Raw genomic sequence first — 13,585 nt, forward strand, 5'->3', positions numbered from 1 at the left:
AGATATGCAGATGGACGAGGGTTTGAGCTGACCGTCTATGCTGACAAGTCTAGTATTGCAATTGATTAATTCGCTGGTGCTAGGCTGAATGCTGTAATATTTGTCTCATTGGACAAGAGTATCGCCTATAGAGGTGTCGACTTTGGAAAATGAGCTCATTTTGAGTGAGCACCATCTCGGTTGAAGAGATTCAAGGCTTGATATGAGCGCTGGTGGTGTTGCCACTGTTTGCACCGTTGCAGGACCAACCCTGAACAAATCTGCAAGGCCCTTTTTCGTAAATGCACAATATCAACGCACGCGCTTATTGGTTTAAGATGAGATGAGACACCATATGTTCTAATTTCCATAGCCATCAGCTGAGTGCAACCCCTTAGTCCTACATCATTGTTTTGATCGGAAAGGAGATCGATCTTACATTCAAAATTCTTAAGGCGTGCTATGATTTATACAAGCAGCAAGGTCACCCTACGTAGGTTAGATCAGACGCCTGCTGACTCGGTATGTTTACTGGGAGACTTGTGTGACTCAGGTTGCGAGTAGCTTCTTATGAAACAATATCTCGAGCGGTACAGCGCTTCGCATGTCAATGTCGCTGCCCACATAGATTGCGTCTTTTCGTCTTGTGATGACCTCATCCTGTAAACGACCCTTTGGTAGGCTTGCAGGTTCACGTGGTGATACTACATGTTTGGCACATGGTCTGTATCTTCTTGCAGTCGTCATTAACAAAAGCGCGCCTCCGTGTGTAGATGCTGTACTATCATAAAGTCAGTATTGTGAAGCAGTACTATTCACTTCCCAACCCAGTCTCTCATCGCAAAGACCCGATGACTTTCGACGACAAGACAATGTTGAATCGCATTCCGCATGATTATGCTGAAGGACCGTGTCAAGTCTCGTCGGTGTGGGTGCTAATGAGGATAACGAATTTCCGGGCGAAATAGCGCGCGTTGTGGGGCTAGCTCCGCAGGATCCCTGTTCAATTCTAAATGAGCTTGCACACATGACATATCACCACTTGAACAACGCCACGCTGCTAATTTTGGAGCCGCTCTGTCCGGTTCTCATTGAAGAGGGCGCAGTACAGTACGTCATCGCCTGGCTGTGTCAATGCTTCTGCAAAGCGCATGATAGCGTGAACTCGCGACTTGTCTTTTTTGTTTCAATCTGAAACTGCAAGAAAAGAAGATACGTCTAAGACCACAATAGGTACAGTACCTACGGATTCGCCACAAATGGTTCACGAATCTGCACCGAAATGATATCGCACTCACATGCCCATCCCTTGCATATGATTTGCCATCACATCCTTAGCTGCCTTCAGTGGTCTACTTTCGTAAACCGTATGAACAGCCTCGCGCTTATACTTTGTGAACTCACCCCTCAAGCCGATGTACATAATCCTCGTAACCTCAGCGCCAAAATTTTCGCTGACAAACAACCAAAGCTTACTGACATTTTGAAACTTTGTGTACTTTGTTGGATACTCGACGGCGCCTTCTACATTTCGTTCGACAAGTTCCCACGTCTGCACTGGCGTGGTCTGCTCGGCGTTTCCAAAGTCCATGGTTTCGTTGTTGATAAAAGCGCTCATCTTTGCCGGGTTCTCCACGTCACCACCACCGATGATACAGATCGACTTGAGCTTGATGGGAGATGTGAATGGGATGCACATGAGGAGCTGCTCGTCAGCGTCAGAGACCAACATCGGTAGACTGGCATCGCAACGCTGGTGCCATGGGCGAAGAACATGCTTGAGGGAATTTGGTTGGGCTTCGTTGAGGCATTTGAGGGCGTTGGTGTCTATTTGCTCATAGAGTGACCAGGCCTCGCCGCCGCTGTCCTCGCCGTGGTCATGATCGTGGTGCTCGTGGCTGCACCCTCCACCGTGTCCGTGGCCATGGCCGGACATGTCGAATCTCAGGCGTGCTCCAGTTGTCGTCAACAACCTTGGATGGAAAATGAGGTACATGCCAACAGGATGGCCAGGTGCTGAAGAAGGGTTTCGTGAGTACAGGAGCTGGAAGTACACTTGTACACGTGGGTAACGAGGTGTAATGAAAGTCGAAATGGTGCCTTACAACAACTCTCGTCCTCCGCGGCGTTTTCGCACAAAGATCATTTCAGATTCTGGACATTGCTCTGTGCATGAATGGTATGATGCCACTTGGAAGATATAGTCTCACTGCTCCTCGCGTACAACCTCACAATCTTTACACGTCTTGCGCCAATCTATGAATCTTCTTTCAACCATCGGTTCTCCAGGATTGCGTTCGGTTATCCCCATCCTCCCAACCCCCATCCCAACGCGTTTCTTTACTCACTGACCATTGAGCATCTATTGAGCACGTGCTTACCCAGGTATGGCAGTTCATCATCCTAAACCAGCCGCCACAATGGAAGCCTTCGCTCATTCGACCCCGCTCCTCTCCAGCAGCGCCGTTCGTGACCTCCCAACCCGCCTGCACCCTTCGCACCGCCCTTTGCGCGCCGCCCTCCCCCGCCGCCGCCGCCGCCAACCCCCGAGGTGCGAGGCCTCCACTTCTTCAGCCTCCAATTCGTCAGCCTCCAATTTATCAGCCTCCAATTCTTCAGCCTCCAATTCTTCAGCATCCAATTCTCCCCCGGTACAAGGCGCCCCCGGTTTCGTCTTGTGGGGCCCTCCGGGCTCCGGAAAGAGCACGCTATGCGAGTCATTGAGCAACTCGCACGGCCTGGTCCACATCTCGACCGGTGCGCTTTTGCGAGCACACGTTCTCTACGAGACCGATTGGGGCGTAAAGGCCCGCCCTTTCGTCCGCGCAACCGCCCCAGTCCCAGACGACATAGTCATCCCCATGGTTCTGGAGCGCTTGCGTCAAGTCGACTGCGCCGACCGCGGGTTTTTGTTGGACGGCTTCCCCCGCAACAACCATCAACACGCCGCCTTGACAGAGGCCGGCTTTGATTATAGCGTGGCATTCATGTTGCATGCCCCGAGGGATACGCTCAGCAGAAGAATTCGCTACCGCCGTCTCGATCCCGAGACCGACTCTTTGTATAACCTCAAGCTTAGGCCGGCGGATAGTCAGGAGGTGCTCGAGCGGCTCGTCGTGCTGGACAAGGATCTTGGCGCGAATGTCGCAGAGTTGTTCGCGACGTACGGGAAGAATACCGCGGAAATGTACGACCACCTCGCGTCTCGCGCTGCCCGCGTCGATGCGGACCGCCCGCTGGAGGAGATTTTGGAGGATATCGCGACCGAACTAGAAGTGAAGGGTGTAAAGCGGCAGAGTGAAATTGGTGAACTGCCGTCAGCGAGGGTTTCCCCGATGGTGGCTACACCACCTAACGTACTTGGCCGGCCTAGTTCGATAACTGAGCAAGATCTAAAGAGCGCCGATTCTACTAATCGTCCGATTTCTGCAGCCGCTGCGATGAGAGCGCAAGCAGGTCTTGGTCAACTTGATCTGAAGGAAGGCAAAGGGGGGCAGGGTGTCAAGTCACCGATTACATTGATACGATGTGATGGGTACATGTGCGAGCGAGAGAGTGTGGAGGGAAGTCATATTGCATTTAGGGGCGCTGCGACCGAGCAAGTCATGCTCGTCTGGAATAAGGATCCGAAGACTGTCCTGTTGCTTGCGAAGAGGGGTCCCGCTTTGATGGGAAACGTGCTGGAAGCAGCCCGGTATTTTCTGGAGGTGAAAAAGTTAAACGTTATCGTCGAGCCCCAGGTGCAAACTCAGGCAATCGCCAATGGTTTGTACCTCGATACGTTTTCCTCGACCAAATCTCTACATGAGATTGTGGATTTTGTTGTCTGCCTCGGGGGAGATGGGCTCATTTTGCATGTATCTTCACTATTCAAACAAGCCGTCCCACCCGTGATCAGCTTTAATTTGGGGAGTCTCGGCTTTTTGACTCCATTCCAGTACGACCACTTCCGCACCGAAGTTGAGGATGTGATGAAAGGTAATTGCAACCTGAGCCTACGCATGAGACTAACGTGTCGAATTGTGCGGGGAGATGAAATTCGAAAGGAATTTGAGGTTCTCAACGAAGTTGTGGTTGACAGAGGCTCTTCGCCCTATTTATGCAATCTGGACTGCTTCTGTGATGGAAAGTACATAACGACAGTACAAGCGGATGGAATCATCATGTCAACCCCAACAGGTTCAACGGCATACTCAATGTCTGCTGGAGGGTCTATGGTACATCCATCAGTGCCTGCAATCTTGTTCACACCCATCTGCCCACACAGTCTATCTTTCCGACCGATCGTATTCCCAGATTCTGCAAAGATTAGAATACAGATATCCGAGGAGGCACGATCACATGCATGGGCGTCGTTTGATGGGAAATCAAGACAGCAGTTACAACGAGGAGATAGCATGATTATTGAGATGAACTTGTACCCAGTTCCTACCGTTAATAAGACGGATCATACTGGGGACTGGTTCCAGTCTTTGGATAGGGCGTTCAATTTCAACAGTCGGGCCATTCAGAAGAGTCTGGAGCCGCAGCATCCACCCAAGCGGCCGCCAGTTCGCCCTCCTGCTACAGGGAATGGAGCCCTGAGTGAGGAGTTTGCAATGGACGGAAATGCAGAGCATGAAGTAAAGAGTCTGTAGAGGTCGTGGGCTGTAAAGAATTACTATTTTAAAGGGTTCTAAGAATGTTCCAGGCTTGTTACGCTTGTCATCGACGTCACGAAAGGTCGCAACGAACGCTACACGTGCGCTCGAAACCGTTTGCTTCGTAGCGTAGCGCAGGAGGAAGGAGGGCGCAAGTCAAATCTCATGATGCCTCACGCTCGAGAGTTGTTCCCTGGTGCCAAGAAGCGAAACCCCTTCCATCTCCCTTTTGCAGCTATCCTACATCGGCGTGCTACTTGCCAATGCTGCAAGCGTCCCTTTTATGCCCCTCGATCAAACCCCCTTTAACAGCGTTCAACAGGCATACCAACCCATAATAGTATGGTCAAACTTCCTCAATGGTTTATGTTGTTCCACTCATGCGATTCACCTGGTCTGTCACAGACATCGGTAGGGTCTTTTAAAGCCCGCCCAGTACAGTTTCGTTTCAAGTCACTAACTCGCGCCTCGCCTTCTCTGTCGAGGTTCCAACCATTTTCTCATCGTGGAGCCGATTCAGGTCACGAACAGCGCACAGTTTGCGCTCCCGCGCCTATTCACTGGATGTCTGCATGTATTGGCAGACGTATTCTGGTCGCCAAACCAGCCTCTGAGTTTCCACTCTGCATCCAGAAAACCGTAATGCGACATTCATGCTATCATGCTATCAGCTTGCTGTAGCATTGCTTAGGACAATCCAGACTCCACCTGACAGAGTAGCTGTAGCCGATCCGTTTCGACTGCTGTCCGTAGCATAACATTTGGTTCTGCGTCTGACATGATTATCGCTCACGTCGGGATTATCCTTCATAGGACTGTGCCCTGCCTGACATTCGGATGCCCATTCAATTTCAAAAAAGCTGATGATAAGCTCATGACCGTGCAGGCCTTCATCTCTGTTCCTCGATGCGTGCTCTTCGCGACTGTTTGGCGGAACAATTGCATCCTCCGTTGCCCCTTACCGCCTTCATACCTATTTGGCACGATGTCGTAGTTGTTGTCCTCCATTTCATAGAAAGCTAACGAGGACAATGCTTGTATTGAATCACGTCGAGGTAAGCGCCTTACTTGTGATTCTCATTTTCTTCCTCCTCACTTTTGGGATCATACGTATCTGGATGATAGGCATGCTAACCAGCAGGAAAGATTTGATGCCTCATGCGAACACGTACTGTACACCGTAGTATACTGAGACATCCAAGTCCATGTGCATCATCCAAGCTCATGCGCATCATTCAAGCGTGTAGTTTTTAGAGTTACTCCAACCATAGCGAGTCTCAGTATAGTTGCCATGCGGCATCCAAACAAGGCAGTTCCGACTACAGCAGCTGGGCTCTGCTTGGGATTATCACTTGCGTAGCCTGTCTCAAATATCTAAATCAGATGACCAGTACAGTATAATGTAGTTTAGTGTCCAAAATCACATTTGAGATTGTCTTCGTATGCTGTTCACGCACCATGCTCTTATCGTTGGTGAAGGCAAAGCAAAATATCCAAAATATACACAGGATCATGTTAGATATAGTACACCATGGAAGCGTTGCCTAGATTTTAAAGGATAACTCTCCTTAACCCAATAGCTGCTCTCACAGATCCTGCGGAACCTTGATCAGACTGCTCAACAAATCACTGCGGTGGCGTTTTATGCTCCACAAGACCCTCGCCGAAAGCCCCCTCACAACAGTGAGTCAACATGTGCAACTTGCGGAAGTTCTGACTGCAATCCAAATAGAAACTGAGGTTGTCAACAAAGTTTGGGTCAACAGCGATCCTTCGCCTCATTTATGCCCATTGGACTAACCCTGTGAGGGGGACTACATTACGACAATAGAAGCAGACGGGGCCCTTAGTTGAACCCAGTTTCTACGACGAAAAAGACGAATCACCGTGCGGATTGTGATAATCCATCGGATAAGGGGTTCAATTAAACAAGCGGGCCCTCTACCCTCGTCTAAAGACGCAACCTCTACCCACGGGGCCGGCAGTTCGACCTCCTGCTGTTTGGATTGGAGCACCCAGTGAGGAACTTTGGAAGGGACCAGGATAAAGAGCAAGAGACGTAAAAAGTTTCAGGGAGGTGATATGTGTGAAGGTATTGCACAGAGCTCAGAGAGGATAGGGGACTTCTCTACACATACAAATACAAGTACAGGGGGGGTCGCGCAATAGTGCCACTTTGAGTAGTGCTTCCCACGCATTAGTGCTATGCAAAACGCCTTGGCACGGTTATCATACTTCCTACACGTGTTCATACACGTGTGCCCGCTGCACATGTCGCACAGCACGTAGCGCCGCATCACGCACAGCGGGCACGGAATCTGCTCCTTGACTTTGGCAGAGAACATCTGGGGGGGCGCCGCAGGGGGGGAGGGGTAGAGCGAGTGCAAGGGAGAAGAGAGCGGACAGGGGGGGAGGCAGGGACGTATGCAGCTGTCGCCTATTGAGAGGTACAGTAGAATTCCTCTTCAAAGCCTGGCATCTCTGATCGCTCGCTTCCAGGACATGTCCTGTTTGAAGCGAGCGATCAGAGACAACTGTATGTAAATGATTGTGTTTTGGCGCTTTCAGTATAGTGCCATTCACGCAATAGTGCCATATGTCGAGGTCTGTTCCGGTATAGCACTATTGCGTGGGACCCCCTGTATTTTCTCTTTTTCTTTATCACAGAATATGAGGGGGGGCATACACTACAGTATCTCATACTGCAGATTTTTAGCTTACACTTGGCGGGGGTGGGCGGTGTCAGCAGCATGGACCAGCATGCGCCCATTACGAATGCAAGTCATACTGGACAGTACGCCTTCGTTTTCTCGGGTCCGCTGGTGAGCGACTGCATCTGACGTGCATGTGTTTATCTTATTAGCGTGATAGGGTAGCGTTTTGCGCCTTAATTATCACTGTTGCCAAGCAGGGAGATACTTCTTTTTTTTACGGCAGTGGAGGACAGCATCATACAAGTGTAAGTCTGATGTAAAAATGATATGAAGGTACGTGGAGTTGCTAAAAAAAGAAGTGGAGAGCTTCCTGGAAGTTTGCAGCGCCCAGAAAGGAGAAACGGCCGATGTTCTTTCCGGAAGAGAAGATTGTTCCAGAAAGGTATACTGCGAAGAAGGAGAACAAAGGGTTTGGGTATTGTTGTGTCATGGCAGGCGAGGAGCGGTCCGTTCAAAAGCTAGGACAGGTGCGCATGCTAATTGGGTGCAATCAAGAGAAATCGAAACCGCGTTGGTCAGAGCAGAGATGACGACGTCTATGGAATGTGCTAGACTTTTGAAAGGTGGGCAGTGCTGCGCAGACATAGGGCCGTAAAAACAATAAGGAACGAAATCAAAAAAATATTCCCCCACGGGGAATTGAACCCCGGCCTCCCGAGTGAGAGTCGGAAATCCTAACCACTAGACCATAGGGGAGCGCCGCACTGGAAGTGCCGCAACAAATCTGTCCGATGTGGATTTTTCACTGAATTTATATTTGTCTATTAAGTATGATAACCAAGTCCATCACGGCGAATATGATTGGCTAGAAACAGGTAGAGTTTATAATAGCACATTCCTAAGCGAGTTTTGATTGGCTGAGCTGTGGAATACACCGTTAGAAAGGAATATCTGCAGCGGGCCAATGTCTTCTACACTGTACTGCACTCGTGCCTCACGCGAGTACTTCTGTACCTTGGGCATTGCTGGTACTGACACCTGGCACATGTGGCCGAAAGCAAGAGCAACTCACTGGCACATCATCATTGGATGCAGAGCATTTGTGAGGGCAATTCGTCTCTCCCAGCCCATTTCTCTTCTTTCTAACCCACAACGTGCCTGCACGACGTCACGCACAGCATGTCCCATCCTCCAATACTCTTCGTCGACTTTCCAGCTCCACTTTGCACCCCACATGCGATCCCGCTGGTGATGACTCAGTTTCGACGTCGCCGTCTGCACTCTGCATGCCATCGATGTGAGCATGGCTGCTGTCGATACACTGCTCGCTTTCTTCCTATATAAAGCCAGGGCACACACCCTCCCCGTCCCTTCACATCACTTCCTCATCGACTTCCCAAAGGACTACCATCCCACCTCGTATTTCCGTCACTATCTCAACCATCAAAATGCCGTCTTCTGAACTTAAGCTCTCTTACTTTGGCGTCTCTGTAAGTTGAAGCACTCACAGCCCTGGTCTCCTGAGCGCCTTCCCCAGTTCCCAACACTAACCTCTTTCCAACACACACACTCCCACACAACAGGGCCGTGGCGAAGCTGCGCGCCTCGCGCTAGCGATCGGCGACGTGGAGTTTGAGAACGACACATTCGGGTTTGGCGAGTGGGCTGCGCGCAAGCCGAACACGCCGTACGGCTCTGTGCCGGTGTTCTACGTGGACGGGATGGTGCACGCGCAATCGAACGCGATCCTGCGGTACTGCGGGCGCGTGGCCGGGCTGTACCCCGGGTGCGTCAAGCACGCGCTCAAGGTGGACGAGTTGATGGACACGACGTCGGACGTGATCACGATCTCCGGACGCGGGTCTGGCGAGGGTGAGGAGAAGCTCCGCGCCGAAAGGAAGAAGTTTGTGGACGTGGAGATCCCCAGGTACTGCGGCGGCATCGAGAAGAGGCTCGAGCAGTTCGGAGACGGCCCGTACGCCGTCACGGAGAACCTGACGGTCGCTGATCTTGCCATCTACGCTATGTACCTCATGCTCACCAGCGGGTACTTGGATCACGTCCCCAAGGATGTGCTTGACAAGTACACGAGGTTGACCAAGGTGTGTAACACGGTCAAGGAGCACCCGAAGGTGGTCGAGTGGTACAAGAAGCAGGCTGAAGCCCAGAACTAATGCGACTAACAACACGTGCTGTGCCCGGTCGGGGATGGCGCTGTGGTTTAGATGGTGCAGCGCGAAGGTGAATTGTAATCGCTCTGTAAACGTGATAGCTCAATAGGCTTAATTAAAGTACTTGGGCCGTTTTTCGGTCATCGTTACGTGGATGAATGAGGGTGTTCAGTGATGGCACCTACGACAGCGACAGCAATTACGAGTTAGGGGGCCACGTACTAAAGGCAAAATGTCGGCTTTGATCGAAGACATTGTGGCTCCTCCCCACAGAGGGACATCGTACGGTCGTACGGTAGTGTATACAGGGGGTATCCTCCATAGTGCGTACTTTATTAGCACATGTACGTCAACAGTGCGCTTTTCAGCCCATGTCACGGATTCCGAAACGTGTACAACTGTACGCTGGGAATCCCAGCAATGAGACTGAAGAGAGACCTACAAACCGCTTTGCTGTTGCTTCTTTAGGGCGAGACGTCAACAGTTCGTTTTGGGGGGTCTGGCACGGGGATGCACTAATGAGGGGGGTCGACTGTACCTAATGCATTCTTGCGCAGCAGTGGATGGTACGGCAGCGGCAACGGCGACTTGGACCCAATACGCAGGCTGTCTGTGTACTGCTCAACTGCCCGGGCTGCGTATGGAGTAAAGTTTAGCGTACCCAATACGCAAGCTGTCTGTGTACTGTATCATACTGTACAAGTGCGCGGGCAGCATGAAGCAATGTAAAGTTGCCAAAAGTCTCGCAGGATGGAAGGCATCGGCGTGCACTCTAACATGTGTTACTGATGCGTCAGCTCCAGCGGATAACAGGGGTACAGCACCGGTACAGCACGGGTGGTTGTGCCATTCCCATGCTACGTAACATAAAGTACCAGGGTACTGCACACACATTCGTTTCAAGTTTCGTTATTTATTCCATAAATATCAACAAATCTTGTATATTATAAACTTGTAAAATATATGGAAAATTCATATATACGATCCTCACCATCCCTACAAAGGGTCCCGCCCTACAAACCGCTGTCGCCAGAGAAAGGCATCCCATGGACAAGCCCGTCCCCGACACGCAAGGGCCGCTTCCAGGCAAGGCCGCGGCGCGGAGAAAAGCGGCGTGCGCGTGATGATGCGCGCCGCGCGGCAGCCGCGCTGCGCGGGGGCAGCGGGGCAGCGGGGAGCGGGTGCCCGCGTGTGATTCCGCACAAACACTCAAATAAGGCATAGCCTTATTTATAGGCGTACGATAGGACATAGAGTTGGTAAATATACCGGCGCCGGCGGCCCCCCGCGGTCAGGGGAACCCCGGCATCCGGATCTCCTGATTCACACCGCGAAAAGGAAACGGCGCGTCCGCACTCGTGACATAATCTCGCGCGTGCTCGCCCAACCACGCGCCGCCACATGCCCACCGCGATCTGCCGCAGCCGACTCACCGCCGGGCCGCTCCGGCTGCTGCCGCCGCGCGCCGCCGGATCGCGTCCCGGCCGGGCCCGCACTGGCTCGCCCAACGCGTGCACACGGAAGAAACACGCCGTCCAATCGCGCGCGGCCATCGAACCACGTCCGCTCCCGCCGCCTGAAGCCCCCGCGAGTCCGCTTCCAGAACTCACCACCCCGCGTGCGCTCCCCTACAAATACCCTCGCCCGCCAGCTCGTTCCTTCGCGCGTCCCACCGCTCGCACACAGACAACAGATCCGCGCTTCTTGAACTACCCCTCCGCTCAGCCACACTCGCACAATGCCGGAAATCAAGCTCACCTACTTCGATATGCGCGTAAGTTCCCGCTTCGTTCCAGCCTCGCTCCCCCTTTCGCGCGCCTGTCTCTGTGCGTCAAGTTCTGACCCCGTTCCTCGTGCTATTTCTGACTCTCCAGGGCCGCGCTGAAGCATCCCGCCTTGCGCTCGTGGTGGGCGAAATACCCTTCGAGGACGAGAGGGTGGTATTCGACCACTGGAAAGAGGCGAAGCCGAAAACCCCGTACGCTGCGCTGCCGATGTTGACCGTGGACGGCATGCAGGTGGCCCAGTCGGACGCGATTCTGCGCTACTGTGGAAAGCTGGCGGGTCTGTATCCGTCCGACCCGCTGGAGGCCGCCAAGGTGGACGAGGTGGGCGGTGTCATTGATGACGTCACCCACGCCATGTACCGCTACCGCGGCGATGATAAGGATAAACTCCGCGAGGAAAGGGACAAGTTCTCCAAAGTCGATGTGCCGAGGTACGTCGGCGCGCTGGAGAAGAGGCTCGAGGCCTTCGGCGATGGGCCGTGGGCCGTCGGAGGTAACATGACTATCGCCGATTTGCACATCTGTCACTTGGTCACTAATATCAGGTGCGGCATGCTGGACTTTGTAGATAAGGATTTGTTGGAGGGGTATGTCAGAATTGTTAAGTCCTACAGTGCTGTTATGGAGCATCCCAAGGTCACGGAGTGGTACGAGAAGAAGCCGGTGAAGATGTTTTCGTAGCGATGTCAGCGTGTAGTGCCAGCAATCGCAGCGTTGCTTTAGATGCGTGGTAGGGTTAGTTTGAGCGCCTCTGGTGTGCCTCTTTATAAACTCATTGTTGCCATACCGGCATGTGCGGTACATATCGTATGTAGGGTATTGGTAAGTGTACGGGTTGCTCGATATTGTTGCGGGATCATTTGAGCTCTGAATCGCTACAGTAGGCCTTTTCGACAAATCCATCCGCACTGTAGAGATCATGACCACATAAACAAGAATGGCTGCATTTACGAAAAACACATCAACTTTACGTAAAGACAGAGCGATTACAGGGGGGTACCCGATTTAGTGCCTCTATATATAGTGTATGTCCCGGTTTAGTGCTACTCTAACGGCTCTACACCAAAAGGTATGATAAACAAGTGCCCCCCGGGCCCATTCAGCGGAATGGATGGGTCTAGGTGTGTTTCATCTGGGCGAACTGAAGCAGAGCATACAGATACAGTGATGGAGGAGATTTCTAATGCTAGTCAGGCTCGTTCTCTCTCTTTGATCGAAGCAGCGAATGAGTTCTCAAAATTAGAGGCGGCAGCGGTAGCTCTCTCGCTACCTGATGCGTCTTCACATTTGCGCAAGGCTAGACGCATCATATTTGAGGCTCTCAAGCCACAGAAGAAGCAGAAACAGACGACCTTGACGGGTTTCCTTAGTTAAATACTATATTCAGTCTTCTTGTTAAGTTACCGTTCTTGTGCCAAACCCGATTTAGTGCCTATTTTATCACGCTACACGGGGTAGCACTAAATAGGGTACCGCCCTGTACACAATACAGTATCAATTATCATAAACAGCGTCGAAATGCAGAATTTCAAATTTTTTTACACAACCCCGCCCCTTTGCGCATTGCCACGCTAAACGCTCATAAGACACATTTCCCACCGAATTCACTTCAACATTGCGCATTAACTGTGCACAAATTCTGTCCCAGCGCTATCACCAGACCAATTCAGCTCCTTTTTTCCTCACCACTATGCTGGTTTCTCCCAATCGCTCCCGTGCCCGTCCTACACCTCCCAATGCTCCTTTAGCGGAGCATGTCGGCGTTAATAACGCACTGAGACTGCTTGCCGATGCAGCTGTTGAACGCGAGGCAGAAATTGACGAATACGACATCAACCCCACAAAAGAAGACTCTGATGACGAATGCACGTCCAGCTCTCCTGTGTTTGATAAATTTTACAACACAGGAGGATCTGAGGCGATCATGCAAATGTCAAACTTCGATGTAAATGAGTTTGGAAAGCTTTGGCTTCTCTTGCAAGACCACGTCACAACCAACTGGAATGTGGGGCAAGGACGAAAGTCACAGTTTAGTGGCAAGGATGTTTTGTTGTTCACTTTGACAGCACTTAAACACGGTGGGCAATGGCACTACTTGTAAAGGCTGTTTGGTGTGAGTTGTCCTACGTTTGAGCCCACGGTTATGAAGTGTATTAATGTAGTTTTCGAAGAACTATATGAGACTTTAGTGCTTAACCTGGGGGAGTCTTGGACAATGGCAAAGATGCTACAGACACAAAAGACGTTTAAGACATTTAAGTTTTGTCTTTATGCTACAGATGTTACTTTTCAGCAAGCTTTCAGACCAAGTGGATCTATGGAAGAGGGAAAGAAGTACTTTAGCGGAAAGCATA

General features: G+C 51.4%; 4 protein-coding genes; 3 read left to right on the forward strand and 1 right to left on the reverse strand.

The window, feature by feature from the left end:
• Window positions 1-271: 271 nt before the first annotated feature.
• Window positions 272-1,975, reverse strand: CHC_T00004044001 (hypothetical protein). XM_005715680.1 is given in 2 exon segments: window positions 272-1,273; window positions 1,274-1,975. 1 exon segment carries the CDS (start codon window positions 1,973-1,975, stop codon window positions 1,274-1,276), a length of 702 nt encoding a protein of 233 aa, XP_005715737.1. The 3' UTR covers window positions 272-1,273.
• Window positions 1,976-2,399: 424 nt separating this feature from the next.
• On the forward strand, window positions 2,400-4,658 carry CHC_T00004045001 (hypothetical protein). XM_005715681.1 is given in 2 exon segments: window positions 2,400-4,616; window positions 4,617-4,658. The coding sequence occupies 1 exon segment, from the start codon at window positions 2,400-2,402 to the stop codon at window positions 4,614-4,616; it is 2,217 nt and encodes a 738-aa protein (XP_005715738.1). The 3' UTR covers window positions 4,617-4,658.
• Window positions 4,659-8,491: 3,833 nt separating this feature from the next.
• Window positions 8,492-9,603, forward strand: CHC_T00009444001 (Glutathione S-transferase). XM_005715682.1 is given in 4 exon segments: window positions 8,492-8,721; window positions 8,722-8,763; window positions 8,857-9,447; window positions 9,448-9,603. 2 exon segments carry the CDS (start codon window positions 8,722-8,724, stop codon window positions 9,445-9,447), a joined length of 633 nt encoding a protein of 210 aa, XP_005715739.1. The 5' UTR covers window positions 8,492-8,721; the 3' UTR covers window positions 9,448-9,603.
• Window positions 9,604-11,123: 1,520 nt separating this feature from the next.
• Window positions 11,124-12,074, forward strand: CHC_T00008810001 (Glutathione S-transferase). XM_005715683.1 is given in 4 exon segments: window positions 11,124-11,182; window positions 11,183-11,218; window positions 11,319-11,912; window positions 11,913-12,074. The coding sequence occupies 2 exon segments, from the start codon at window positions 11,183-11,185 to the stop codon at window positions 11,910-11,912; spliced, it is 630 nt and encodes a 209-aa protein (XP_005715740.1). The 5' UTR covers window positions 11,124-11,182; the 3' UTR covers window positions 11,913-12,074.
• The last annotated feature ends 1,511 nt before the right edge of the window (window positions 12,075-13,585 follow it).

The sequence above is a fragment of the Chondrus crispus genome, genomic scaffold, assembly GCF_000350225.1.
Source record: "Chondrus crispus Stackhouse genomic scaffold, scaffold_21, whole genome shotgun sequence".
Classification (NCBI taxonomy): Eukaryota; Rhodophyta; class Florideophyceae; order Gigartinales; family Gigartinaceae; genus Chondrus; species Chondrus crispus.

Excerpts from the sequence above, each read along its gene's own strand:
- CHC_T00004044001 (XM_005715680.1), bottom strand. The coding sequence starts at position 1,975 with ATGTACCTCATTTTCCATCCAAGGTTGTTGACGACAACTGGAGCACGC.
- CHC_T00004045001 (XM_005715681.1), top strand. The coding sequence starts at position 2,400 with ATGGAAGCCTTCGCTCATTCGACCCCGCTCCTCTCCAGCAGCGCCGTT.
- CHC_T00009444001 (XM_005715682.1), top strand. The coding sequence starts at position 8,722 with ATGCCGTCTTCTGAACTTAAGCTCTCTTACTTTGGCGTCTCT. Across the intron at positions 8,764-8,856 it reads TCTCTTACTTTGGCGTCTCT|GGCCGTGGCGAAGCTGCGCG; the intron begins GTAAGTTGAAGC and ends CCCACACAACAG.
- CHC_T00008810001 (XM_005715683.1), top strand. The coding sequence starts at position 11,183 with ATGCCGGAAATCAAGCTCACCTACTTCGATATGCGC. Across the intron at positions 11,219-11,318 it reads TCACCTACTTCGATATGCGC|GGCCGCGCTGAAGCATCCCG; the intron begins GTAAGTTCCCGC and ends CTGACTCTCCAG.